The sequence below is a fragment of the Malaclemys terrapin genome, chromosome 7, assembly GCF_027887155.1.
Source record: "Malaclemys terrapin pileata isolate rMalTer1 chromosome 7, rMalTer1.hap1, whole genome shotgun sequence".
Classification (NCBI taxonomy): domain Eukaryota; kingdom Metazoa; phylum Chordata; order Testudines; family Emydidae; genus Malaclemys; species Malaclemys terrapin.
In genome coordinates, this window is record NC_071511.1 from 1834723 (window position 1) to 1862160 (window position 27438).

The 27438-nt window shown below is 44.7% G+C and overlaps 3 protein-coding genes across 9 annotated transcripts in view; 2 read left to right on the plus strand and 1 right to left on the minus strand.

Annotated features, from left to right (window-relative positions):
• The window catches only part of PXK (PX domain containing serine/threonine kinase like), a 51004-nt gene extending 47930 nt beyond the window's left edge, over nucleotides 1-3074 (plus strand). For 4 of the 6 annotated variants that reach the window (XM_054034541.1, XM_054034542.1, XM_054034543.1 and 1 more), the window contains one exon: nucleotides 1831-3074. In XM_054034541.1, the coding sequence (XP_053890516.1) occupies nucleotides 1831-2030 (200 nt within the window). In that variant the 3' untranslated portion in view covers nucleotides 2031-3074. The remainder of the gene's footprint in view (nucleotides 1-1830) is intronic. The other 2 variants (XR_008445655.1, XM_054034544.1) reach the window with 2 other exon arrangements.
• Nucleotides 3075-4735: 1661 nt separating this feature from the next.
• Nucleotides 4736-10676, minus strand: PDHB (pyruvate dehydrogenase E1 subunit beta). The gene is made up of 10 exons (XM_054034546.1): nucleotides 10589-10676; nucleotides 10438-10500; nucleotides 9932-10039; nucleotides 9784-9846; nucleotides 9655-9690; nucleotides 9225-9510; nucleotides 7601-7711; nucleotides 6756-6847; nucleotides 5627-5768; nucleotides 4736-5102 (listed from the first exon to the last, which is right to left on the minus strand). The coding sequence occupies exons 1-10, from the start codon at nucleotides 10640-10642 to the stop codon at nucleotides 4957-4959; spliced, it is 1101 nt and encodes a 366-aa protein (XP_053890521.1). The 5' UTR covers nucleotides 10643-10676; the 3' UTR covers nucleotides 4736-4956.
• Nucleotides 10677-14310: 3634 nt separating this feature from the next.
• Nucleotides 14311-27423, plus strand: KCTD6 (potassium channel tetramerization domain containing 6). Of its 2 annotated transcripts, XM_054033624.1 has the most exons (4): nucleotides 14380-14398; nucleotides 22626-22724; nucleotides 23551-23658; nucleotides 24824-27423. In XM_054033624.1, exons 3-4 carry the CDS (start codon nucleotides 23632-23634, stop codon nucleotides 25508-25510), a joined length of 714 nt encoding a protein of 237 aa, XP_053889599.1. In that variant the 5' UTR covers nucleotides 14380-14398; nucleotides 22626-22724; nucleotides 23551-23631; the 3' UTR covers nucleotides 25511-27423. The 2 variants fall into 2 exon arrangements, with proteins under 2 accessions (XP_053889598.1, XP_053889599.1); XM_054033623.1 differs by lacking the exon at nucleotides 22626-22724 and having other exon boundaries at nucleotides 14311-14398.
• The last annotated feature ends 15 nt before the right edge of the window (nucleotides 27424-27438 follow it).

A 27438-nucleotide genomic window follows, 5' to 3' on the forward strand; every position in this document is an offset into this window, starting at 1 on the left:
CTTGCAGTATATGTGATGTGTGTATTGGAAATAGTCATCCTATTATCTGACAGAATAGGGGACACTATAAATAGGCTTGGCAGAATTCAATCTATATAGATATAGAATTTAATTTCAACTGATATCAATGTTAATTTTTAAGCATTTTTTAATTCTTAGTTAAATTTTCACAGTTGTGCAAAATTATGGATTTTAAGTTTATTTTAAGTTTTCAGTGGCAGGCAAATATGGGGGTGGCAATGGAGGAGGTCAGACAGTAATTATTTAAGTAGATGTTAACATTCAAAAAGTTAAAGCTTTTAAGCTGTTAAAATACAAATTGTCAACATCATGTGTCAAAATATAAATACCTTAAGCCACTTTAATCAGGCAGCTTTTTTGGCCTATCTGCAAATTTTGATTATCCATTGAAATATTTTTTCATCTGTTTGTGAACAGTGAAATTGACGTTAACCAAGATTTGCTGATTTTAAAAAATCAAATCCTTTCAAGCTTAACTAAATTCCCCAGCTCTGACTTTGTATGGCCATGTAATGTGGAGTTGCAAGGGAGGTTGTGTCTGTGTATTTTTGATGTCAGAGTGTAAAGTTGACACTAACTGAATTACAGAAAGTGAAGCGTATGTGTGATCTAGACCAGTGGTTCTCAACCATGGGCCTGGGGCAGCGAGCAGCTTTCAGGGGGTCCGCCAAGCATGACTGGCACTAGACTTGCTAGGGCCCAGGGCAGAAAGCTGAAGCCCTGCCATGTGGGATTGCAGCCCAGGGCCCCGAGCCCCACCACCCAGGGCTAAAGTCAAAGTCTGAGCAACTTAGCTTTGTGGGGCCCCTTGTGGTGTGGGGCCCCAGATAATTGCCCTGCTTGCTATCCCCTAAAACCAGCCCTGGCTCTTGTATGCAAAAAAACAGTTGTTGTGGCACAGCTGGGCTGGGGAGTTTTTATAGCATGGGAGTGGGGGGCTCAGAAAAAGGTTGAGAATTGGTCTAGAACACAATGTAGCAAAACAAGTCAAGATTTTTCAGTGCTAAAGATGCCACTGGCCAGCACCGTGGTCTTTGTGATTCATGCTCATGGCCCTCGTAAGAATTTGTGATGCAGTGTAATCTATAAAAGGGTATCACTGCTCAATAATTAATTTTAATAGGAACTTGCCTTTTTCTATTTCTTAGAAAATGGGTCTATTTATAACATTGATACTTTCACGTATAGCTAATGACCTAAAAACAGAACTCCTGGACTAGAAAATAATCTGACTAGAGGAAAAAAGACTTTACAGTGTAGCTACACCTGGGAAACAGTAAGAAACTTAGTGCCACAGTCCAACTATTTTATTTATTGGGTCTGGCTTTGTGAGATGGGGGGTGGGGGACAGATTGCTTCACTTGATGTTAGTACTAAGAAACAAACCATAGGAATCAGAGATGAGGGAAAAGTCCTGGAAATCATTTATTTCATCCCTCTCAGACAGTGTAAGATTCTTCTAATTTGTAGTTGTATTGGCCCTTGATTCTCCAAGTAACAGGGCATCCAGGGCTTCCCTTCAAGGTGACTTGGATGATCTCTTATCAGGGGACTGTATAGCCTGCACTTACAGGTGGATGGATGTGATCTCCTAGGTCTTCCTCTCGTCTAATTTCTATGTCCTCCTTCTCCACAATCTGGTACCTATTTGCAATACTCAAGAAGTTGCATATTTACTTGGGTAAATGACTTCCCTAGTTGATTTATTACTATTCTAGCAAGGCAGCTGCAATTATTAGATCAGCTTGGTCTTATTTTTGGTTGGCTAATCTTGTGGTGGTTTCTTGTGTAATTGTCTCATCTTAACAGGAGTGTCAACTATACCGCCGCCGCCTCCACCACCAGCAGCTCCTCCACTTCCTCCTCAAATGGATGGGGCAGTGCATCCTGACCCTTCGCCTGCTGACAGTGCCAGCCGAGAAGCCTTACTTAGCTCCATTCAAAACTTTCAGAAAGGAGCTTTGAAGAAAGCAGACACCTGTGACTACAGTGTTCCCAGGATCAGCTGAAGTTAACTCTTCACAGCAGGATCGGATATTTTTCCCATGAACAACTGTCCTCAGTTGAGGTGTGATCAGCCACTTCATGCTGGTCTATTCTTCTGCAGCTGTTTGTTCAGAGCCATTTCAGCTTTTTCTAGGGAAATTATTTCTCCTTGTCCTTGAGTAGCAGCACTACATCACTTGAACTACATCGCCATATCGGGGTGGTAACTATTGACTTCAGTTATTCCAGTTAAAATGAACTTCTTTAGTTAAGTGATTTTTGGGGAGGAAGGTAGGTAATGCAATATTTCTACAATCTGAAAATAAGAACAAGCATGAGGATACTGACTCAGTACATCTGATTCCACCATACCCCTTGTTTCAAACACAGTTGAAAAATCTAACGTTAGTCTGCCCTATTTTCCTATAATTCCTTGTAGTTGGCACATTACATTTTTGCTGCATCAAAAATCAGCCATTTGCTTTAGATAATTTTTTTTTTAAAAGCACTTAATCCAAAAGTGTAGTACATGGGTGAGGGAACTGTAGATTTAATTTCGTCTCTATGGCATATTTGCCATTGGAGGGTACTCCAAAATTCAACAATGGTGCTCATGCTTGTATGTAATGCACTGTTGGAATGACCCCCCCCCCCCCCCCCTAAAACATGTAGCTGGTTCCAGTTACCACATGTGCAGGGGAAACAAACAGCCTGTTACTTCAGGCAATAAAATGGGAGTTAATTTGGCACTGATTATTCAACACAAGTTCTGGATTGGGGAGTTTTCAGCACAGGTAAAATTTGCATCCATATGAAATTAATCTTGTTCTTGGGGAAGTTGCAGAACACTTTGTTTTTAGATGTTGACTGCTTGAAAAGATTTTATTCTATGATTTGCTTAAAACCTTAAACAAATTGCACTTTAAAGGATTATAGATAATCCATTTTAAATTGAAGTACACATCAGTGTTTACTATGCAGAGAATGTCATTGTGTATAAAGTTTCATGTAACCTGTGATATATATTCAGTCATATTTTTATTAAAATAAATGTTGGAATTCCTCCAGTCAGAGAATGAGGGTCCCTGCTTTTAAAATAAAAATAGTGGGGCTATAAAATAGAGAATCTAACATAGCAGAAGCTGCTACACCCTGCATTGAAGTGACAGATGGCCATTTTCCTATGGTCAGAAGTACTGAAATTATAGGCTAGTGCTGCATCAAGTTCCTGACTGTCTAGGCGAAGGGAAAGAATTCAGCTCCTTGGGTATGTGAGTGAGGCTTGTTCAGTTCCCTCCATGAAGATAGTTTTGGTATTGCAGCTGACAGTGACTGATGCGTGGCCACAACTGTGATAGGCTGTGGTGACCAATCACTAGCTGCTCCTGAAACTATTGTTCAGAGGTTTACTTACTTTAAAAGTGCTTCCCTCTAGAACAGTAACAGCACTTGTCTAGTTTCTCTGATTTCACTATTGCCTCCTTTTTTTAAAACACAGCACCTTAGCTATCTATTCATTTCCTTATTCAGGTTAGGATTGGTCTTAAACCTATACTTACTACATCCAAATGAGGGTTCCATTATTTCTAAAGTTAAGACAACTTAGCAGTCAAGCTGTCTAACCTCAATAGTGGCAGCTGCTTTTAAAAAAAAGTGGTGAAATATTTTCAAATGATGCCTTATTTTACCAGGACTTGATCATTGATTACCCCTCTGGTGAAACTGAGTGGATGACTGAGGTATAATTAAGATTAGTTTTTTGGACAGGTGCTCCTGTTGATCATATGGTCAAAGTATTTAAACAGCATTTAAAGTCTTAACCCTTATTTAGTAGATCTTCCTTTAAGTTTTTAGATCTAGCAGGCTACTTGGGATTGAACAAAACTAGTCCAGACTGACTTATTTCCCCTCTACAATCAGTTTATCTGACAAAGGGGAAGCTACTGTACTGGACAATATGAAAGTGAATAGCACAAGAATTTTCTTGGGACTGATTTTGCACCTAAAGAGTTGGTAGTCCTACCATAATAAATTAGCATTTTAAAAAACTGCACCTTGAGTCAGGCAGCTGTAACTAATGAGCTGCAGAAGAGCATGGTTTTAAATAAAAAACCTGCTGCACACTGGGCTGAAATGCTCACCACTTTCTTCTTTCCTCCAATGTAAAGCAACCACAGTACTGCAGCCAGCATCTCTCATTCCCCTCTGCAATTTACCTCACTTCTGTGCAATTAGGAAGAAGAAAGTCACAGCATAGGTGACCCTTTATGCTAGCATGGACCTCTTTGACTTTGTAATTATAGGGACAACCTCCTTTCCTCATGGCAAGGGTAGAACATCCCAGTGGCAGCTACCTCCCTTCCCACACTGAACTTGCTAGTTTTCCAGCAATAATTACAGCCACAATGTAGAAGATGAGGTGCCAGCTCTAGAATACCACTGTTCTCCAGCACTAGCTAAACACAGTTGGTTAAAACTAACATTCACTTAGTCAGCAAATGCTCTCCTCAAGCATGCTATGATGCTGCAGTCCAGTCCCAGACACCACCACTTAAGTGCTTATTGCTATTTTCAGGTGCATTTTGAGTCAAAGGTTATTTTTTACCATTTGTAAGTCAGAGGGAAGCTTTAGATCCCTTGCTATGGTAACATTTTCTTTTCACATTCTGTAATCCTTAAGGCTTTCAATACAGACTCTCACTTCTTACAAAATGAGTCTGGCACCCACAAATGTAAGTGTACTTTACTGCTTAGCTTGGTAGATGAAAGTAGTTGAGGATAAATCACTAAACACAGATTAAATACATTTAAAAGGTCACCTAAACCTTTCCCTCAATACAAAGAGGTCAATAGAGCTATATAACATTGTTATGAATACATGTTTGTAGTCTGTTCCATTAATGCTCTTCTTAAGACACACATGTTGCAAGGGCACCCTGTATATACAACCTAGATATTTAACACTTTCTTCACTGCAAATATGATATCTTTCACTTGAGGTAAGCAGTTCTCTTCCAAAATCTTTGCATAAGGCATAGGAACATCTGCACCTGTGAGACGCACAGCTGGAGCATCCAAATAATTAAAGGCAGGTCCTGGAATAGAATAAAAAAGGTCTTAGAAAAGGCTCATGCAGATTTAGCTACAACTTTTTTCAAAGGAGTTAAGGTCTCAAAGTGATCCAGGGGCCAATCCCTTTATTCCTGCATCTGTCCTTTGACATGTTAATCCTGTAGACTTTCTTGCTTAATTCTCAGTCTTCACACATTCAAGTAAGTTTACAAGGGGTGGGGAAAGGGAGATGTGTCCCATGCTCTTCTGGGGCACATTACCAGGTTGCCTAACTCACTGCCACCTCCACAGCCCCTGCAAGCTCTGGCTCTAGGGGGATTGGCCCCAGCAGAATAAAGGGGTAAAGGTTTTCACTACCATGTGCTTTTGTTTAACCATTTAACTTAAGTTTAGTCAAATCAAGTTTCCTGTTAAATTTCCTCCTTCTCCCCACCCAAAAAAGTTGTCTTCACAGCTAATGGATCATGAAAGCTGTCTGTTTAAGGTTAGTGAGCTAACTTTGGAACCATACAAAGTTAAATAAGCTACAGAAGCTATTCTGACATACCTTCCATGATCCTAGCACAAATTTCAGCTCCTACTCCAAATTGTGGCCAGCCTCCTTCCACTGTTATAAGATGGTTTGTCTTCACAACACTGGCTTCTATACTTTCCACATCCATTGGTCTAATAGTACGGAGGTTTATCACCTTAGAGAGAGTATTAAGTGTGGTTTTTTTTTTTTTTTGCAAGAGGTTCTTTAAGCCTATCTATAATTGCATAAGTGGTTAACTTCACCTTAGTACTTTTCTTGTTTTAGTCCTTGAGAGGATAAGTGGCTAAAGAAAGTCAATGCTTCAAACTGAGATCTAGGGCATTTCCTCCAACTGGGTGTATTCTGCATCCATTATTTTAGCCATCTTTCCTCTGCAGAGGAGCCTAAATTCTGTATTTCAGCTGTCATCACACCCACAGTCCAAAGAGGAACTACGCACTTCGTTCTGGGATAGGATGACTAATTTTAGCCATATCATGCTACAGACTCCCATCTCACCCTCCAGCATGTCAGAAGTCTGACTTTCTAGTCATCCCTCCCTGAATATAGAGGTGTATGCAATTAGCATTGCACACACATTCACTTGTGTTTTTCTGCATTAAGCCTCCTTAGATCAAGGCAAACAATAGACCTTTCACTGCCTCGATGTAGTTTAAAATGTGAACACCCAACTAAGGCCTTGTCTACACACCTTAACTAATTGATTTTAAAACCAATTTAAGTTAGTGAAAAGGCTGGACATCAGAATCAGTATAGAATCAATTAAAAATAAACCCCACTTTAAACTGGTACAACTCTTTAGACAAACCCCCTGGTCACCCCTTAGGAATCCCACTAAATGGCATCCTGCCTAGTTGCAGCACTACGGCCATGCATAAACCTCTCTCACAAACAAGCTTCCCTTGTGCTTGTGATTTTGACTTACATCCATGGCATTAAATTTTGCCCAGCTCTATGATGGGAAGTCAGGGGATGGCAGATATATGAAAGGAACACATTTGTCTCCATCATTGTTTAAATCCGTGATGAAAGAGTACTTTAAAGTGCAAACAGTTTACTGGGCTTAATTTTGCAGGGCCTTAATTTGATTTAAAGAGTAAGGAATTTCTTCACAAGGGACTAGAATCCTCCCATAACACACCTCACACTCCACACCTTCTTTGACAAGTACAGCAGCTGCTTCCAGACAGTGTCCAACAGATCTGGAGTGTGACACTAAAGTAACATGGGTTCCTGAAACACAGAAGCTGGTGATGGATCAAGTTACATAAGCGTTAACTACAGAAGTCAGATCTTCCTCCTACACCCTCAGTAGCCTTAAAGCTCAGGACAACACAGTCCAGCTTTGAAATAGTAAGTACATAAGGACTGAATATTGATTTAACTGCACTTTTTTTAGTCTATTCAAAAGTAACAGATTTATACATTAGGAATAGCCTGAAATTCAACAACTCAACTCATCCTGAGTTTGCGTATTTGAGGTGTCCGACACTTGTACTCTACATGCAGAATGAGAAGCATTAATTTGCCATGGTAGGCTATGAAGTTCTTCTCATCATTGCAAACGAATTTACGTATAAGACATTTGAACCACGGCAAATTTGTTCAGCACATCAAAGATCTAAACAAAAGTAGTTGTCTAAATACAAGGAAGGAAGAGAAATGTGAGATTTCACTCAGCACATAGGCCTAGTACCTGGTTCATTCCAGACTTGATCCAGAATTGCACCTTTTTCCTAATGACCAAGATACTTTGTGGCCAAGAGGATGGAACCAAGTGATTTTTTTTTTTTTTTGTTAACAGGAAGTTAGTGTACAGTATGTTAAAGTCCAAACAAACTCAACTTCCAGAGTTCTGTCCCTTCACATACTTGCCTATTCCACAAGAAGGGAGTGTTTTGTATGTGAAATACATGATTCAATTAAAGTGACCCAACAGAGGAGGAGAATTTGAGGAGCAGATTATGTGAAGTGTTCCGAACTTACCTTGCCTTTCTATTTTGGCTTTTCCAATAGGAACAAGAAAGTCCTTTGATTGAGCTTCTTCTGCCATTTCAAAAGGGACTCCATACATCAATTCGTTTTCCAGCATCACAACTGAAAACACATCAAGTGCTTACTTTGGCTAGTTTGATGCACTTCTCCAGATGAAATTATTATACAGCATCATCTAACCTCTCCTCCCTACTCTATCCTCCCCCCAAGTTCCTAAAGTGGTAGGGGGCTCCATTATGCTCAACTCTTGGCTCACTTACAAGAGGGCAAACAAGTGCAATAAAAGCATAGTTTAGGTAGCATGTTTGTATCAGCATGAAATATGACTCAGTTAACTTGAGCAGCTAGTAAGTTTGACTAAATGATCCTGTTTGTTAACACGGTAAAAAAAATAAACCAGGAGCATTTAAGTTTGGTGATTTGAGATATTCAGTGATAGGCAGAAGCCGAAGACCTGATCCAACAACCTTTCCCAGGAGCAGTCCCATTATTCATGTGGGAAAGGATGCAGGAGGCTGGTTCCTTAATAGGGCAATACAGTACCAATTATTTTCCTACTTGGTCACTACAGAAATTAAACATCTGGGCCTCCCTCTAAACTGAATTTAAACAAGAGGACCTAGGGCCAGGAGTTTGTGTAAGATTTCTCCCTTTAAGTTCCTGGAAGTCTGCAAAGAAGTCATATCATGCTTTAGGAAGATTTTAAAAGAGAACTTTGGCATAATGGAATTCTCAACAATAGTAGTTAATAAGCACATTTGTATAGGAGACTGACCTTCTGAGAAAGTTCTGTCCAACACTGTGGAATGAACTAAAATCTATCACAAGCCTTACCACTTTCTGCTCCAAGTGCCAGGCACATTATATTATAAAAAGCAAAGTCAAAGAAAATACATAGTAATAGATATTTATATATTAAAGACATGGTACCAAAACAAGACATTCTACTGCATATGCTTCTCCCTCTGGGGAGAGAAGGAGAATCACCACCAAGTCACAGGTGCATAGTTGTGTGTGCCTGCTAGCATTAAAGCCACTGTATGGAGCAGCATGCCCCCTTAAAATTCCCAAGTTCATTGTTATGGTGTCAGGCTTTAAAAAAAAAAAAAGTCAATGCATCAAAGGTGCCCAATACTACAGTGATTTGTGCGGTATGGTTAATGGATAGAGTAACTGACTTTTCTACTCTATAAATGTAGACTCAACAAGATGGCACTACTGAGTTAATAACTAGCATTTATAACTAGACAAGTTAGAAACCTGTGTATGTGGTTTGTTTTTCTGGGACAGCTCAACTTCAATAGTCTTAATTTTCTGTGAAGTTCTTAACCACATACTGAAGCTGAGCTGGGAAAGGCACAAACTGATCATATAACTTGCCATGAAGTCAGCTGCAGATACTATACGCTAGGAAAAGTGTGCAGAAAGACCCTAATTGCTCTTATAAGGGCATGGAGAATCTTTGCACTAAAGCTGTGATTTTAAACAGCCTAGGTGTTAATTTAATAGTTAAATTTGCTTTTAAAAAACATTTATTTCAGAGACTAATTGGAGAGTAAGTTAAGCATCTGGCACTTAAATCATTCGACCATGGTATTTATAAAAAGTTAGTCACCTGGATTGTCATCCCGGACTGATGCTTTAAGCAGACCTTTAGCATCCTCTGAACTCCAAGGGCTGACTACTTTCAGTCCAGGACAATGCCCATACCAAGCAGCAAAGCACTGTGAATGTTGTGCTCCTACTCCAGCTGAGGCACCGTTGGGACCTCTGAAGACAACTGGGACAGGCACCATGCCTGCAGACATGTAAAGTGTCTTGCCAGCAGAATTTATAACTTGATCAATTGCTTGCATGGAGAAGTTGAAGGTCATGAACTCACAAATCGGCCTCAACCCAGCCTGTTAAATTAAGACAGTTAAACTAGTGTTAACTGCTAATATAGCTATCATAATAGCAAGGTATTTTGCATTTAACATTTTTCTGTTAAATGGATTAGACAGAGAGAAAACCGATCACACTTCAAAAAGTCAGAAGTTACTTACCATAGCAGCACCTACAGCAATTCCTGTAAAGCCCATCTTAAAAAGAAAAAGAAACTAAGGATGAGTATGACTTCCAAAAGACAGGGGAGGGGGTGGGGAGAGATTAACAAAATTCTAATTTATTCATACCTCCGATATAGGAGTATCTATTATTCTCTTGTCTCCATATTTCTTCCAGAGACCTCTGCTAATCTGCAATTAGCAAAGACAAATTGGGTTGCTAAGATTAGATTTCCAAATGTTAGTTAATTAAGTTCATAAACATGAGTCTACTCACCTTGTATGCACCATCATATTGGGCGACTTCCTCTCCCAACAAAAATACTCTCTCATCCCTCTCCAGCTCCTCATCTAATGCCTGATTCAATGCATCACGGACCGTCACCTGATAAAGACGGGTTAACTGTTCAGGGCAAGTACTTTACAGCATAAAAAAGGAGTCTCCGGTGAAAAGCCCCAGCGGCGCTCGGTATACACCGACAGCAGTCACAGCTACCGAACGAGGCACAAGACAACGATTTGAAATAAGCGAGGGGCGGTTATAGGAAAGCACCACATGCCGCCTTCTCCCCGGGAGAGGGGGTGAAGACAGAGGGCGTCGCTCGGCCCTTTGGAGCAGTGTGTATTCAGACCGTGTCACGGCGCCCCCCCCGGTCCTGGCCCGTTCCCACCCCCCCGCCCTCGAGCTTGGGCAGCTGCCCCGCCCCGCCCCCTCACGGGCGGGGGGGGGGGTTGTGGCGGTGCAGTGGAGGCTGCCCCCCCCCCGCTCCGTGACCCCGTTACCTGGACGGCCGCCGGCGCGGAGCCGTGAATCCCGCTGCGCAGCTGCAGCCGCCGCCCCAGGCCCTGCGGAGAGACGGGCACAAGCGTTAACACGGAGCCGGGGGAGCGTGGGGCGGGCGGGGGCAGCCGGCCCGGCCCGACCCGACCCTACCTGCTGGGGCCCGCACCGCACCAGCCTCCTCAGTGCCCCTGCGGCAGCCGCCATCTTGCCCCTGCCCTCTGCCTGTCGGCCCCACACGTCACTGCGCAACAGCGTGTCTGTCCAATCAGAGCTGGGACCGCCCCCTCACTGCCTGGCAGCCGGGCGCAGGGGGCGGAGCTACCCACTGTTATCGCGAGAAGAGACGGAAGCGGCCCTAGGGGTTGTCTTTGCCTCGCTTCCGCCCTTCCGTGCATTGAGCGCGTTCAGCGAATCCGCGGGCCGAACGTCCTCTTGCCCGGCGGCTATGGTGAGCCGCTTGGACCAAAACTAGTACGGAGGCGCCATCCTTTACAGCTTTGCCTTCATAGATTCATAGATTCTAGGACTGGAAGGGACCTCGAGAGGTCATCGAGTCCAGTCCCCTGCCCGCATGGCAGGACCAAATACTGTCTAGACCATCCCTGATAGACATTTATCTAACCTACTCTTAAATATCTCCAGAGATGGAGATTCCACAACCTCCCTAGGCAATTTGTTCCAGTGTTTAACCACCCTGACAGTTAGGAAGGCAGGCGGGCATGGCAGACTTGTCTCCAGCTGCTGCTGTCACTCAGACTTCGCTTGTTTGGCCTGACGTTGGCCAGGCTGGGTGCTGCTTCCAGCTGGTTGTGGTTATGTTGGGAGGGGCGAAGGGGGATTTCAGACTGGTGGGTGCAGGTGCTTCTGAAAATGAAGCTGGGGAACGTTTGTTATTCTTGACCACGTAACAAATTCTTGGGTCAATGTTTTTCCTTCAGAGGCGCCTGTGAAACTTAGCAGGGTGTCCGTAGTGTCAGGGATGTGCCTGTGAAAATCTGCCACCGTTATAAGGCCTGGTCTACACTGCGGGGGAGGGGCAGGGAACTATCGATCTCAGTTACACAACTTCAGCTACGTTCGACGTACTTAGACCTAGTTGAATCTAGTCACCGCGGTGTCTTCACTGCGGTGAGTTGACTGCTGCCGCTCCCCCATCGATTCCACCTGCGCCTCTCCCAGCGGTGGTGTATAGGAGTCGACAGGAGAGCGCTCGGGGATCATTTATTGCGTCTAGTCTAGACGCGATAAACGGACCCCCGCTGGATCAATCGCTGCCTGCCGATCCGGCGGGTAGTGTAGACATACCCTAAGCCTCTGTGGTTATGATAGGGGTTGCAATGGGACTGAGGTTAGCGATGGTCCTTACTGTCTGTGGGAGCTCGTTCCACACTCTGCTGGCTCTTGAGAAAGGGCCCATGGGCTTTGTTCTTGTAGTAGCAGAACGTTCCATTAGCCTAAAGAAGCAGAGCTGCAGGCCACAGGTCTCACTCCAGAAGATGAGTGCGTCACAAGGCACTTGCATCCCACTGCCCAAAGTTCAGCTGGTACTGGGGAGACTCTGGTAGTTGCCTTGCACAGTTCTGGCTGTTGTGCTGCGTCACAGTGTTTGGGTGTGGTGTCAGACAGTGAAGTCACAAGATCCCAATACTTGCACCAACACACACTAATGGCGTTTCCAGACACCACCCTGGAGCTAAAGTGGCTCCCCTGGGACTGGGCTCTGCGCAGCCAGGGTGTGTCTTCTGTGTCATACAGTGCCTATGCTGCTCCACTGGGATACCGTCTCCATGTGATGTAGCTATGCTGGCCCCAGAGCTCCAAAAGTTAAGTTAATGAGATGGGATAGATCCATCGAAATGGGGCTGAATCTGTGTACCCAAAGCAGGGGTCAGACTGGAAAAATCAGTGCTAGCAACACTTTTTAGGTGGAGCCTATATAGGAAGGATGGGCTCCCCCTAAACCAAAGTGGAACCAGATTGCTGGCACTTAAAAAGGTCATAGAGCAGTTTTTGAACTAATGGCTGGCAGACACACACATGAACATAATTTGTTGGGGAAGAGTCAACATGCTTTATGTAAAGGGAAATCATGCCTCACCAATCTACTAGAATTCTTTGAGGGGGGTCAACGAGCATGTGGACAAGGGGGATCCAGTGGATATAGTGTACTAAGATATTCAGAAAGCCTTTGACAAGGTCCATCACCAAAGGCTCTTAAGCAAAGTAAGCTGTCATGGGATAAGAGGGTCCTCTCATGGATTGGTAACTGGTTAAAAGATAGGAAACAAAGCATAAGAATAAATGATGAGTTTTCAGAATGGAGAGAGAGAAATAGTGGTGTCCCCCAGGGGTCTGTACTGGAACCAGTCCTATTCAACATATTCATAAATGATCTGGAAAAAGGGGTAAACAGTGAGGTGGCAAAATTTGCAGACTATACAAAATTACTAAAGATAATTAGGACCCTGGCAGACCGCGAAGAGCTACAAAAGGATCTCAGAAACTGGGTGACTGGGCAACAAAATGGCAGATGAAAGTCAATGTTGATAAATGCAAAGTAATGCACGTTGGAAAACATAATCCCAACTATCCATATAAAATGCAGGGGTCTAAATTAGCTGTTACCCCTGAAGAAAGAGATCTTGGAGTCATTGTGGATAGTTCTCTGAAAACATCCACTCAATGTGCAGCGGCAATCAAAAAAGCGAACAGAATGTTGGGAGTCATTAAGAAAGGGCTAGATCAGGGGTATGCAACCTATGGCACGCATGCCGAAGGTGGCACTCAAGCTGATTTTCAGTGGCACTCACACTGCCCGGCTCCTGGCCACTGATCCAGGGGGCTCTGCATTTTAATTTAATTTTAAACGAAGCTTCTTAAACATTTTAAAAACCTTATTTACTTTACATACAACAATAGTTTAGTTACATATTATAGACTTATAGAAAGAGACCTTCTAAAAACGTTAAAATGTATGACTGGCAGGCGAAACCTTAAATTGGAGTGAATAAATTAAGACTCGGCACAGCACTTCTGAAAGGTTGCCGACCCCTGGGCTAGATAATAAGACAGAGCATATCATATCGCTGCTATATAAATCCATGCACATCTTGAATACTTGAATGCAGATGAGTCAATCTGTCTCAAAAAAGATGTATTGGAATTGGAAAAGGTTCAGAAAAGGGCAACAAAACTGATTAGGGGAATGGAACAGCTTCCGTCTGAGGAGAGATGACTAAAACTGGGACTTTTCAGCTTGGAAAAGAGATGACTAAGCACGGATAGGATTGAAATCTATCAAATCATGACTGGTCTGCAGAAAGTAAAGAAGTGTTCTTTACTTGTTCTGATAACACAAGAACCAGGGGTCACCAAATGAAATCATTAGGCAGCAGGTTTAAAACCAACAAAAGGACGTCTTTCTTCACACTGGGCACAGTTAACCTGTGGAACTCCTCGCCAGAGGCTGTTTAGCAGACCCCCAGAGGTGGTGTACGAATTACTGCACCCCGGAGGTACACCTACACGGAGTCATAGGTGCTGCACTAGGGGGTGGGGGGCGCTGCACGCGGTCTCTGTCAGACACGGGGTTCCCAGTTCAATGGCTCTCAGCACCCCGGCCCCGCACAGCTGGTTCACGCGCCGGGGAGCGCGCGGGCCGCAGCCGCTGCCCAGCCTCTCGGGGAGGGGGAGGGGGAGAGGCATTTCGAGCGGGGCAGTGGGTGCGCGCGCACTCCCCTCCTCCGCCCCTCCCGGCTGCGGCAGCCGAGACATGCGCGTGCGGACCCCGCCCGGGCCAGGCCGGCGCGCGGCGGCGCGGGGGCGGGGGGGAGGAGCCCGGGCGCGGGGCGGGGCCGGGGGCGGAGTCAGGGCCGCGCTCCAGGAACGCCGGGCTCCCGCTCAGTTGTCCCCGCTGCTGTCGCCGGCCTCTCCACAGCCCGGGAGCCGCGAGCGCAGCCGGTGAGCGGGGGCCGGACGCCTGGGTCCCGTTCCCGGCGCTGGGACGGGAGGGAAGGGCCGGACGCCTGGGTCCCGTTCCCGGCGCTGGGACGGGAGGGCGGGGCCGGACGCCTGGGTCCCGTTCCCGGCGCTGGGACGGGAGGGCGGGGCCGGACGCCTGGGTCCCGTTCCCGGGGTGGGGCCCGAGGGCGGGGCCGGACGCCTGGGTCCCGTTCCCGGCGCTGGGACGGGAGGGCGGGGCCGGACGCCTGGGTCCCGTTCCCGGGGTGGGGCCCGAGGGCGGGGCCGGACGCCTGGGTCCCGTTCCCGGCGCTGGGATGGGAGGGCGGGGCCGGACGCCTGGGTCCCGTTCCCGGCGCTGGGACGGGAGGGAAGGGCCGGACGCGGGGGTCCTGCCCGCTCCCCGGGGCCGCGGGGCGCAGCCGGGCCCAGGCGGGGGCCCCAGGGCGGACGGTGTTCGGGGTCCGTGTCGTGACCCGCCAGCTGGGTGCGGGGGCCGGGTTCTCGCGCAGCTCCCCGAGCGTGGGGCCGGTGCAGTCCCGGGGCCAGGCGTCGGCTCTACCCTGGGGGCTCATCCCCGCGACCCGCGGGAGGGAAAGCTCTGGGCAGCCCTGGGACCCGGGGGACCCCCTGGCGTGCACCGCCCCGCGCCCCAGGCGAGCCCAGTGGCGAGGCGCGGACTCGTCCCCACCCAGCGGGCTCAGCTCTGGGGCTGGTCGTTCTGGTCTTTACCAGGGTTTCAATCAGTTTGCCGCCTCCTGATTCAGGATTACCCGCCTGTAATTGTCAGGATCGCCTCTGGAGCCTCTTATCAAAATTGGCATCACGTTAGCTATGCTCCAGTCATTTGGTTCGGCAGCGGATTGAAATGAGAGGTTACAAACCACAGTTAGTCCTTCTGCAATTTCACATTTGAGTTCCTTCAGAACTCTTGGGTGATCCCCTCTGGTCCTGGTGATTTATTACTGTTCAGTTTATCAAAACATCCCCTGACACCTTTTAAAATGGAAAACTTTATAGCTAAAAGAAAAGGTCTGAACTATATGTGTGTGGGGTTTTTTTTTTTTTTTTTGACAAAAATTGTTTGATAAAGCTCTCCCCCTTAAGAGCTGAGGATGCTATAAATGATAATAAAGTAACTAAGCATGCAGAGATGAAAACATTAAGACCACCTATTGTGTGTGAATTTTGTTTTCTTATTTCAAGTTAAATAGCAATAAAGAGTAATATTTATTGTCTGTAACCTATTGTAGAAAAAATTTGGTTCTGGAAATGTATAAACCATGATTCATTGCGGAGTAAAGCAAAACGGCCGAGTTACACCCCTTGAACAGGGTTGTATTAAGAAAAAAGTCAAGTCATAAATCGTTTAGTTAAGAATAATACTGGGCTATGATGACATTTCTGTTGTATTTGCAAATGCAAGCAGCTTGCTGTGCCAGCTTGGTTTCTTTTAACTCAAGTGACGGCCTCAAATTTCTTCCATCCATTTTCTATGAAAATATTATCTTTCAAACTCTGCACAACTGAGGAGAAGAGAGATTCAGTACAAATGTAACTATCAATACTTGAAGCTAGGACATTTGTTTCATCTATATATGTGTGAATGCCAGAGACAGTGACCTATCTTAAGTGGGTCTCTGGGAGCAGCTTGAATAGCGAAATGTATGTAACTGTGTAGTGGGAGTGCTAGCTTTGCAACCTTTGAGATGAGCTCTGCAACAGTCTTTAAGATGTCTATAAATTTATGAATGATCTAGAAAGCCAAGATACCTATTGAAGGCACACAGACAGGGTTAATATTTTGATACTGGAGTAACCATTAAAGACTGGAACTAAGAGTGACTTTTAGTTGATTTATTGGAGAGAAATGATTAAGCTGTAGGCTCTAAAGCAGTTGTCTGCGGACAGTTGGTCTGCAAACAGCTGGCAGGTCACATGGTGCTGGCTGTCCTCTAGTCTAGCTGCTAAATTGCAGGAAAAGATAACTAAAAATAAGGAACGGTTTCCTAACATTGTATTATTGGGGTGAGGTTGGCGCATGGCACACGCTCTTCTAAAATGGGGTCCACACAGTGAAAAGCTTAAGAACCTCACTGGGTTAAATCTCTTCCAATCTGGCTTGAACCTTTCTCCACAGTGTGGATGGTGCAGATGAGAATGCTCAGATGGTTCTGATTATAATTTGTACTCTGAGCCTGCGCTGTGTCTCTCTTTCCCTTCTCTTCCACCCCCCCCCCCCCCCCCCCAGCTCCATGGAAGTAATGGGACTAATGACTGTAATAAGCACTACGCCTGATAGTAAGGTAGCATAGTAGATCTCTAGAGTCATGAAATATTAAACAACAGTTTTTTCAGAAGCTGCACTGATATAAATGAGATCACACTGATTTGATATACTGAGATCATTCATCATCAGACGGCCACTTACCATCAGTCACTTGCTTTCTACTGTTCATTTGATTTTTCTTTTTTTCCTCCATTGCTGAGGTAAAATGTCAAGCGTGCTTAACTGTTCTAGTGCTGTGTGTCTTGCCCCAAAAAGCTTATTGAGGACAGTTTTCTTTAGCTGCCCTAAAATCAGCCACAAAATGATGGCGCTCAATTAACCTTTGATTATATGGTCAACATTCTGCATAGAGTGGGGGAAATGGCTGTGGGCTAAATAGGGATTAAGTGGAGTCTTATGCTAGCTTGCTGATTTTAACCCCGAGAGAGCATTCATTCTCTTTAGTTGCAGATACGTTATCTTAAAAGATTCTGTGGTTAAATCCCTTTAACTAAAATAATCCAATGCATTGAAAGGCAGAGCTGTCAAAGGCTTCCCTCGCCATTCTAGTCTGCCTCTAGATATTCATTATGCTTGAGTCGTACCTGACCAGAATAAATAATCACTATAAACGGAGTTGCCTAAAAGAGCAACCTAGAAACTTCCAGGCTAATGGCTAATGCTGATGAGGAAAGTTAATTGTTTCTAAAGCACGTGGCATTTTCACTTAGGCTGTGATGCAGTTTTAATGCTGCTATTGAGTTTTTCTAATGTGCTCCTCACTTTAATATTATCTTTGCTTTAGCAGATTTCTGTATGTCTACTGACTTTCAAATCCTACACAAAATCAATGCAGCTTATTGAATGCCCGTTATTTAATTATTTATTTATTGACACGTGGGCTTGTCTGAGCGAAGTGCTTTCATAAATTATTCACCCTGATGTTACATAGCAGTGCTGTGATCAAGTGAAGCCTTTTGCTATGGTACAGACAGGAAGATGTAATCTATTTCTTTCCCTTTATGATCACCCAAAAGGGTAGCTTTTGCTTGATTTATCAATGCCGAGGGTTGGAAGGTTGCAGTTGACTGCCATCGGCTACATAATGGAAATTTGAAAAAGAAAATCTCTTATGTCGGTGAGCATGTACTGTCTTATTCTTCCTTTAGAATATGTTACTGCTGCTTCACACCTACTCTGCAGACAGGAGGATCTCTTTTCCCATTGTTTGCTGTGCAGTTTAAGTAGCCAGCTGTCCTTGATGCTCACTGTTCACAGAATCTCAGGGGTGGAAGGGACCTCAGGAGGTATCTAGTCCAACCTCCTGCTCAAAGCAGGACCAATCTCCAACTAAATCATCCCAGCAGGGCTTAGTCAAGCCTGACTTTTAAAACCTCTAAGGAAGGAGATTCCACCACCTCCCCAGGTAACCTATTCCAGTGCTTCACCACCCTCCTAGTGGAAAAAGTTTTTCCTAATATCCAACCTAAACCTCCCCCACTGCAACTTGAGAGCATTACTCCTTGTTCTGTCATCTGCTACCGCTGAGAACAGTCTAGATCCATCTTCTTTGGAACTCCCTTCAGGTAGTTGAAGGCTGCTATCAAATCCCCCCTCATTCTTCTCTTCTGCAGACTAAATAAGCCCAGTTCCCTCAGCCGCTCCTCATAAGTCATGTGCCCCGGCCCCCTAATCATTTTCGTTGCCCTCCGCTGGACTCTCTCCAATGTATCAACATCCTTTCTGTAGTCGGGGGACCAAAACTGGATGCAATATTCCAGATGTGGCCTCATCAATGCCAAATAGAGGGGAATGATCACTTCCCTCGATCTGCTAGAAATGCTCCTACTAATGCAGTCCAAAATGCCGTTAGCCTTCTTGGCAACAAGGGCACACTGTTGACTCATATCCAGCTTCTCATCCACTGTAACCCCCTAAGTCCTTTTCTGCAGAACTGCTACCTAGCCACTTGGTCCCTAGTCTGTAGCAGTGCATGGGATTCTTCCATCCCAAGTGCAGGACTCTGCACTTGCCCTTTAAATTTTAAATTAGGATATCTCCATTATCTCCTAGAACTGGAAGGGACCTTGAAAGGTCATTGAGCCCAGTCCCCTGCCTTCACTAGCAGGACCAAGTACTGATTTTGCCCCAGATCCCTAAGTGGCCCCCACAAGGATTGAACTCACAACCCTGGGTTTAGCAGGCCAATGCTCAAACTACTGAGCTATCCCTCCCCATTCTTGAACCTCATCAGATTTCTTTTGGTCCAATCCTCTAATTTGTCTAGGTCCCTCTGTATCCTGTCCCTACCCTCCAGCGTATCTACCACTCCTCCCAGTTTAGTGTCATCTGAAAACTTGCTGAGGGTGCAGTCCACGCCATCCTCCAGATCATCAATGAAGATATTGAACAAAACCGTCCCCAGGACCGACCCTGGGGCACTCCGCTTGAAACTGGCTGCCAATTAGACATGGAGCCATTGATCACTACCCGTTAAGCCCGACGATCTAGCCAGCTTTCTATCCACCTTACAGTCCATTCATCCAGCCCATACTTCTTTAACTTGCCGGCAAGAATACTGTGGGAGACTGTATCAAAAGCTTTGCTAAAGTCAAGGAATAACACGTCCACTGCTTTCCCCTCATCCACAGAGCCAGTTATCTCATCATAGAAGGCAATTAGGTTAGTCAGGCATGACTTGCCCTTGGTGAATCCATGCTGACTGTTCCTGATAACTTTCCTCTCCTCTAAGTGCTTCAGAATTGATTCCTTGGGGACCTGCTCCATGATTTTTCCGGGGACTGAGGTGAGGCTGACTGGCCTGTAGTTCCCCGGATCCTCCTCCTTCCCTTTTTTAAAGATGGGCATTACATTAGCCTTTTTCCAGTCATCCGGATCCTCTCCCGATGACCATGAGTTTTCAAAGATAATGGCCAATGGCTCTGCAATCACCTCCGCTAACTCCTTTAGTACCCTCGGATGCAGTGCATCCGGCCCCATGGACTTGTGCTCGTCCAGCTTTTCTAAATAGTCCTGAACCACTTCTTTCTCCATGGAGGGCTCGTCCCCTCCTCCCCATGCTGTGCTGCCCAGTGCAGGTCTGGGAGCTGACCTTGTTTGTGAAGACAAAGGTAAAAAACCCATTGAGTACATTAGCTTTTTCCACATCCTCGGTCACTAGGTTGCCTCCCTCAGTCAGTAAGGGGTCCACACTTTCCTAGACTCTTCTTGTTGCTAAAATACCTGAAGAAACCCTTCTTGTTACTCTTAACATCTCTTGCTAACTGCAACTCCAAGTGTGATTTGGCCTTCCTGATTTCACTCCTGCATGCCTGAGCAATATTTTTATACTCCTCCCTGGTCAGTTGTCCAATCTTCCACTTCTTGTAAGTTTCTTTTTTGTGTTTAAGATCAGCAAGGATTTCACTTTTAAGCCAAGCTGGTCGCCTGCCATATTTACTATTCTTTCTACACGTTGGGATAGTTTGTTCCTGCAACCTCAATAAGGATTCTTTAAAATACAGCCAGCTCTCCTGGACCCCTTTGCCCTTCATGTTATTCTCCCACGGGATCCTGCCCACTAGTTCCCAGAGGGAGTCAGTCTGTTTTTCTGAAGTCCAGGGTCTGTATTCTGCGGCTCTCCTTTCTTCCTTGTGTCAGGATCCTGAACTCGACCATCTCATGGTCACTGCCTCTCAGGTTCCCATCCACTTTTACTTCCCCTACTAATACTTCCCTGTTTGTGAGCAGCAGGTCAAAAAGAACTCTGCCCCTAGTTGGTTCCTCCAGCACTTGCACCAGGAAATTGTTCCCTACACTTTCCAAAAACTTCCTGGATTGTCTGTGTACTGCTCTCCCAGCAGATATCAGGGTGATTGAATTCCCCCATGAGAACCAGGGCCTGTGATCTAGTAACTTCTGTTAGTTGCCGGAAGAAAGCCTCGTCCACCTCATCTCCCTGGTCTGGTGGTCTATAGCAGATTCCCACCACGACATCACCCTTGTTGCTCACACTTCTAAACTTAATCCAGAGACTCTCAGGTTTTTCTGCAGTTTCATACTGGAGCTCTAAGCAGTTATGCTGTTCTCTTACATACAATGCAACTCCCCCACCTTTTCTGCCCTGCCTGTCCTTCCTGAACAGTTTATATCCATCCATGACAGTGCTCCAGTCATGTTAGTTATCCCACCAAGTCTCTGTTATTCCAATCACATCATAATTCTTTGACTGTGCCAGGACTTCCAGTTCTCCCTGCTTGTTTCCCAGGCTTCTGCACTTGTATCTAGGCACTAAAGATAACTCGTCCTGCTTTCTCAGTATGAGGCAGGAGTCCTTTTCTCCCGGTATCCCACTTACCTCAGGGCTTTGGTCTCCTTCCCCCGGTGAACTTAGTTTAAAGCCCTCCTCACTAGGTTAGCCAGCCTGCTGCTTGTTACCACAAGTCTGAGTGCGGCTCCAGTGTTGTTATGGGGAATTTATCAGAAACCCTCCCCGCTCTTTCTCCCTGGTGTAATGCAGTTGTGTGTTGTACTTTGTGCTCAGGTTGAAGATTCTTAAAAGCAAATATAAGCTGCGAAGTCTTGTTTTCTTGACCACTAATTCCTTTACTGTTGATGAAATGAATTCTAGTATATGGCAGTCGAGCTGGTGTTCTAAGGTTGTTCCCACCTTTTAGGTCAGCATTCATTTGCTACTACACTGCTCTGAGGTGCTCTCCACCTCATGGGACTCCAATGTGATTAGTTGTATTTGACTGGGTTGCTTTTCATAATTTGCAAAAAGTGCCTGTGGCGGAGCTAGTACCTCATCGGCCCCTTAGGTCAGGGGGGTGGGAGGTAGCATAGACTCTCTACGCCCAAGTCCATGTTCTAAACCCTTCTGTAGTTTGCACAGGGTGGCCCAATGGCATGAGTCCATCTACTTCCCCTTGCCGATTGGGGTAGTGCAGCCTAGCGGATGGGGTCCATACAATGTGCCCCTAGGGCAGTGCAGCCCAATGGCCAGAGTCCAGCTAATTCTTCTCCCCTAGTGCGGCCTAGCGGCTAGAGTTCATATAACTCACTGTGTGGGGCCAGCTCCTCTCAAAGGAGGGTTGCCCAGGTTGGGGGACCCGGGCCCACCCACTCCACTGGGTCCTGACCCAGGGCCCTGCTAGTGGCGAGTTCTCTTCACCAGTGGTCCGGCGGGGATCTTCCCAAAACACACCGGCCCGAATGGTTTCAGCACCATTTCCCTTTAAGAACTCCCTGGGTCATTTCCTACCATATTCTCAGGTTCAGCCAGGTCGTGGCATCCTCAACTTCCCCTCTGCAGTGTGGCTGGACGTGTCTGGCCTCTGCGTCTCATGGTGCGAGCCTCTCTTCTGCTGGAGAGAGCAACGAGCCTCCTTCCCCTCCAGTGGTCCACCCTGACTGAGCAGCTCTGCAAGCTTTTATACCTGACTGGAGCATGCCTGGGTGTGGCTTCCTCTGCTAGGAGGGAAGGATTAACCCCCGCTGAACCAGTGCGGGGCCAATCCGCCCCGTCATAGTGCCGGATTGGACACTGAAGTTCTTTCATTCTGAGATGCAGTGCGTGCTGTGGCTATATCACAGTTCTCCAAGTGCCTGGCTGACCTTTTGAGAGAGCCATTGTGCTCTGCTACTGGGCCTATTTGGAGCAGAAGGCATTGAACTATTCCACATTCTTCTGAAGTGGGTGATATGGACCCCCTCTCTGCTAGGGACTAAAAAAAAGAGCAAATTCTTTTTGGGTCTGAGTTTGAAGAGGTACAGAGGAATGTAGGGCTTTGTCTCAGCCAAAGCTTTGTGATTTCATTTGCTGGGTGATCATGGATTGGAGTGCTGTAAGGAGACTGAATACTGCAGCCGATCTTATTTGCCAACAACAGGGCTTGTAAAACATGTCTGTTTTTAAAAAGCTCTCCTAGGATTATTTTTGTACTAATCTGTTTATAGATTATAGATTTTTAAGGCCAGAAGGGATCTCCTGCATAACCCAGGCTGTAGGCTTTCACCCATCATTCCTGGAGTGGAGGGAGTCACTTCCCTGGCCATGTGAGTGAACGCTCTTGAGGATCTCTCTTAGAAAGTTATGGGCACAACTTTTTTTTCCAAACCATTCTTGTTGGAATATTGTTGAAAATGTATTCTGATTTCTTTATAAAAATGCATTGAAAAGTAAACTGCTTTGCAAGTTTCTATGGCAGCTGTGAAATCAGCTTGGGCTCTGGTTTCACACTTTGTGGTTCACACTCTTGCAGCCAAGTTGCAGTCCCCTCTAATGAAGCGTTAACTCCATGAGAATCTCACTTTTTTTTTTTTTTTTTAAACACAGTGACTCGTGGGTTTCAGTACAATTTTATGCAGAATTACTGATTAATACCATTGAAATTATAATTATATACGTGTGTGTGTATCGATACACATGTATCGATACACACACACACACACCCCCTCTAATCTATCTCTTATGGCTGAAAGTCCATCTCAATAGGTGGGTAAATAAAGTTTCTGATTTATGTAACTGGGACTACTTATTAAACCATATCTCCTTTTCCCAAGTGAAATATGTGGTTGTCTTCTGAGTATAAATCATCTTCAAAGACAGACTCATTGTTTAACAAAGCTGGAATGCTTAGGACAGCCTACAAAGTGATTACCAGTTGCTTCTAGAGACAGCAGTCTGAGTAACAGTGAAGGATATGCTGGAAATTCATATAGGGAAGTCCTCCTTTGTTAGATGCCTGTACTGTCGTGGCTTTGTAGTTGAATGCAAGAGACTGGTTTATGGCACAAGTCTGTCTTTGATTAGAAATATTCTGCTCTGTTCTTGTTCTTGTAAGTATTTACAGTCTGCCACATTCTTTTTTCCAACCTGCAGGGGGGAATAGGAGGTGAATTGTGTGTCCTCCTAGCAGCCTTCAATTAAACTCAGACTGCCATAGATCAAACAACAGAACAGATGGATAATGGAGACTGGGGATATATGGTAAGTGATCCAATATTAAGGTGAATGCATGCTGAAAAATAGAATTGGGCTTTCCAGATTTTTATGTCGAATCTCTTGGCCTTGTGTATATACCCAGGGTTTAATGTTGAGTGAAGACAATTGAACTTAGTAAAAATAATATAAGCAAATAGGTTTGTTTTTAGTAAGTGTTTCATTTCATATTGTGTGTTGGGACAGTTCATGTTCTTAATCTTCAGCTAAATAGTAGTAATTATTTAACACAACAGCAAGAAAAGGGTTACATTTCTCCTAAAAAGATACAATTTGATGATGGTCTAGAAAGCCACCTTTCTGGTATACAGAGTTGAAAAAAATATGTTCTCCCTTCCTGTTCCTTTAATTACTCTGCTGTCATTTTATTTGAAAAAATATTCTTGCTTCTTCAACTTCATCTTTCATAACAAAACTAGACACACACCTCTTATTTTTCCTTCTCACCTCTTTCTCTAAACCTCCTGTTCCCTTTTGTCTGTCTGCCTATCCGGCTGGTCCTCTGCCCTGATTGTCAGAATCAGTGCCCAGCATGGTGCCCTATCCTCTTTCTCCCCTGCCCTTTTAGGTGTGATCTGGATGCTGTAGCTGCAGGCTAGCTCTACTACTCTGGACCCTCCTCTACGCCGCATATTATTTGCCTGATAGTTTTCTTTATGCTGTCCCCTAGCTGTACCTTTGGATGGAAGCTCTTGGTCCTAGATCTAAAATTACATTAGGTCCTTTCATTTTTTCTGGGAAGAGGTTTTGCTATCTCCTTCTCGAGTAAGAGGGGTGTTGTGAAAGCAAGGAGCCAGAGGTGAAATTCTGTCTCGTACCTTGGGGAAATCACTTACGCTGTGCATCAGTCTCTTCATCTGTACAATGGAGAAAATATTTACTTTGCAGAGGATGAAATAGTTATTTGACATTGAGCTCTGGGCTTTAGTTAATACCTGTAGAGCACTTTGAAGATATGCTTTCTAAGTTGCCAGGTGTGGATTTTGGCTTGGTTTCTTGAATTTATTCCGGTATAACCCCATTGGTAGGTTTCAAACTGAACAGTTGCAATTCTTTCTAGGGCTGGCAGCTTTCCGACAGCAACTGCCACATGTTGGCGATAAGAAATCTCTCATGGTAGTTTGATAAACCTCTGGAATTTCTTTCTTTCTAGATGACTGATCCAGTCACAATAAATGTGGGTGGACACTTGTATACAACATCCCTCACCACTCTAACAAGATATCCCGATTCAATGCTTGGGGCCATGTTCGGGGGAGACTTCCCCACTGCCAGGGACTCTCAGGGCAATTACTTCATTGACCGAGATGGACCACTTTTCCGGTATGTTCTTAACTTTTTAAGGACTTCAGAGTTGACTTTGCCACTGGACTTCAAGGAATTTGACTTGCTTCGAAAAGAAGCAGATTTTTATCAAATTGAACCCCTAATCCAATGTCTTAATGACCCCAAGCCTTTGTATCCTGTGGATACCTTTGAGGAAGTAGTGGAGTTGTCCAGCACACGGAAACTTTCCAAATATTCCAATCCAGTGGCAGTAATCATAACGCAGTTAACCATCACAACTAAGGTCCATTCATTACTGGAAGGCATTTCAAACCATTTTACCAAGTGGAATAAGCACATGATGGACACAAGAGACTGCCAAGTTTCCTTTACTTTTGGGCCATGTGATTACCACCAGGAAGTTTCCCTCAGAGTCCATCTGATGGAGTACATTACAAAACAAGGTTTCACTATCAGAAATACAAGAGTTCACCATATGAGCGAGCGGGCCAATGAAAATACAGTGGAGCACAACTGGACTTTCTGTAGACTGGCACGGAAAACGGATGACTGATGTATGACTCCACAGATGACATTTCAGTGGTTACATGCAACTTCCTGGAACAGCATACCTGAGAGAATCTGGTTTTGACTAAAGCAACAGCATGGGCTTTTTTTATGAGATTATTTATTGATAACCATTAAGGACTGGAGAAGTTACATGCTCTAGCAGATCTGTTTTTTGTCTTGTCCAGAAAAAGATATGCATGTGCTTGTTCACACTGTTAAGACACTTTTTTAAAGAGGGAGTCTTAAAAATCAGTATGGTAGGAAGTTTGATGTCAGCTCTTTTGACCTAAAGTGCTAAATTCACCTATTTAAATGGTCTCTAATCCATTTAATGCTAAAACACTGGGAGTAAAGAACAAACAGGATTTAAGATGCAGATGGGGGAAGTGCTAGCATCATGTAAACTAACCTAGTTTCTAAATCAATAAACAGTATTGTAATATTTTAGGAAAACAAATCCTACCCTTTTAAAGTACTTGTTAAGTACGGCTTTTTACAGTTATTACAACTGTTTTTCTATGCATATAAATCAAGCAACCAAATATTATCTGTAGCCATGAAAATGTGATTAGAAATATTTATACTGGATTCTGAATGCAAAATATCCCTGTGGTAGAATTCATATTTTTAATGCCTGGTGAAATATTATTCCCAAGTGTAATGCCTGCCAGCAAGAAGCTAATAAAATGTCAAATATGGAAATAAGTCTTGTATTTTTTGTCTTCTCCTACTAATTTATTCTAGGAAAAAGGGGGGAGTAAGGTATATCAGTACAAGAAAGTGAAACTGGCCAAGCTCCTACTTTCCCTATTCTGGTGCATAAGAATATTAGCTCACTCTTAACATTCAACTTAATGGGCTTTGTAGCCTCATATTTCCATATTGAAAATTCAGAGGGGAAGTTATATATTTTGACAAATGGGAAGTTGGAAAGGACTAATGCCAGTTAAAAGATGCTAATCCAGGGTACATCTAGAGTCTGAATAACGATAACCTGGTGGGAAACATTATCCGGTTTCATATTCATCAAATCAACTGCCAGCACGTCTCAGAGCTCTCATCACCCTGCGCAGGGCTGCTTTTGTTGAAGTCAATGGGACTCTGGCTCTGCATTCTTATCTGCCAATTCCCTAGACACTTCTCCTGCCTCTTTTATGCATTCTGTAGAATTAATCATAAAAGATGCTAACAAACAGGAATCAAAGTTAGAAGACACTGAAATAAATAAACTTGATATCTGCTTTGAGTGACTAGGCCAGTGCAATTCTGCTTACTCCTCTTTCTAGGTTGTAATGTTTCTGTCTCCCTTAAATAAATCACAATCATCTCTAAGTATACAAACGTCCTATTCACCTGGCCTAACTGATCTGGCCAGTATGGACCCCAGTATCCCGGGTGTGGTCCGAGAGAGCCTGGGCTTTGCAGCCTGGGCTACCACTTCAGCAGCTTTTTGGTTGGGCTTATGGTATGTCTACACTGCAATAAAGTACCCACGGCTGGTCCATGTCAGCTGACTCTCAGAGCTCGGGCTGAGGGGCTACAAAATTGCAGTGTAGATGTCCATGCTTGGGCTCTGGGACTCTGCAAAGGGAGGGAGTCCAGGAACCCAGGCTGAGCCAGAACGTCTACAATGCTCCCACAAACCCAGGTCAGCTGACATGGGGCAGTCACAGGTGTTTTAGTGCAATGTAAATATACCCTTAGAGTTCAAGGAATTGGCAGTGGGTTAGGGTTATTCAGGTTGGCTCATTCACAATTCTTTGACCATGAAGACCTTTCTCAGTGCCATGTTTTTCTTTGGTCATATCTTCACCTCCCTTTTTATTGGTGCTAAGGGGATGGGTTTTTTGGTTTTGTTTGTGAGCATTAAGTGATTTTTATTTTATTCAGATAGGAAAAGGCTGCTATTAGTTCACTCAGGAAGCTCCAGCA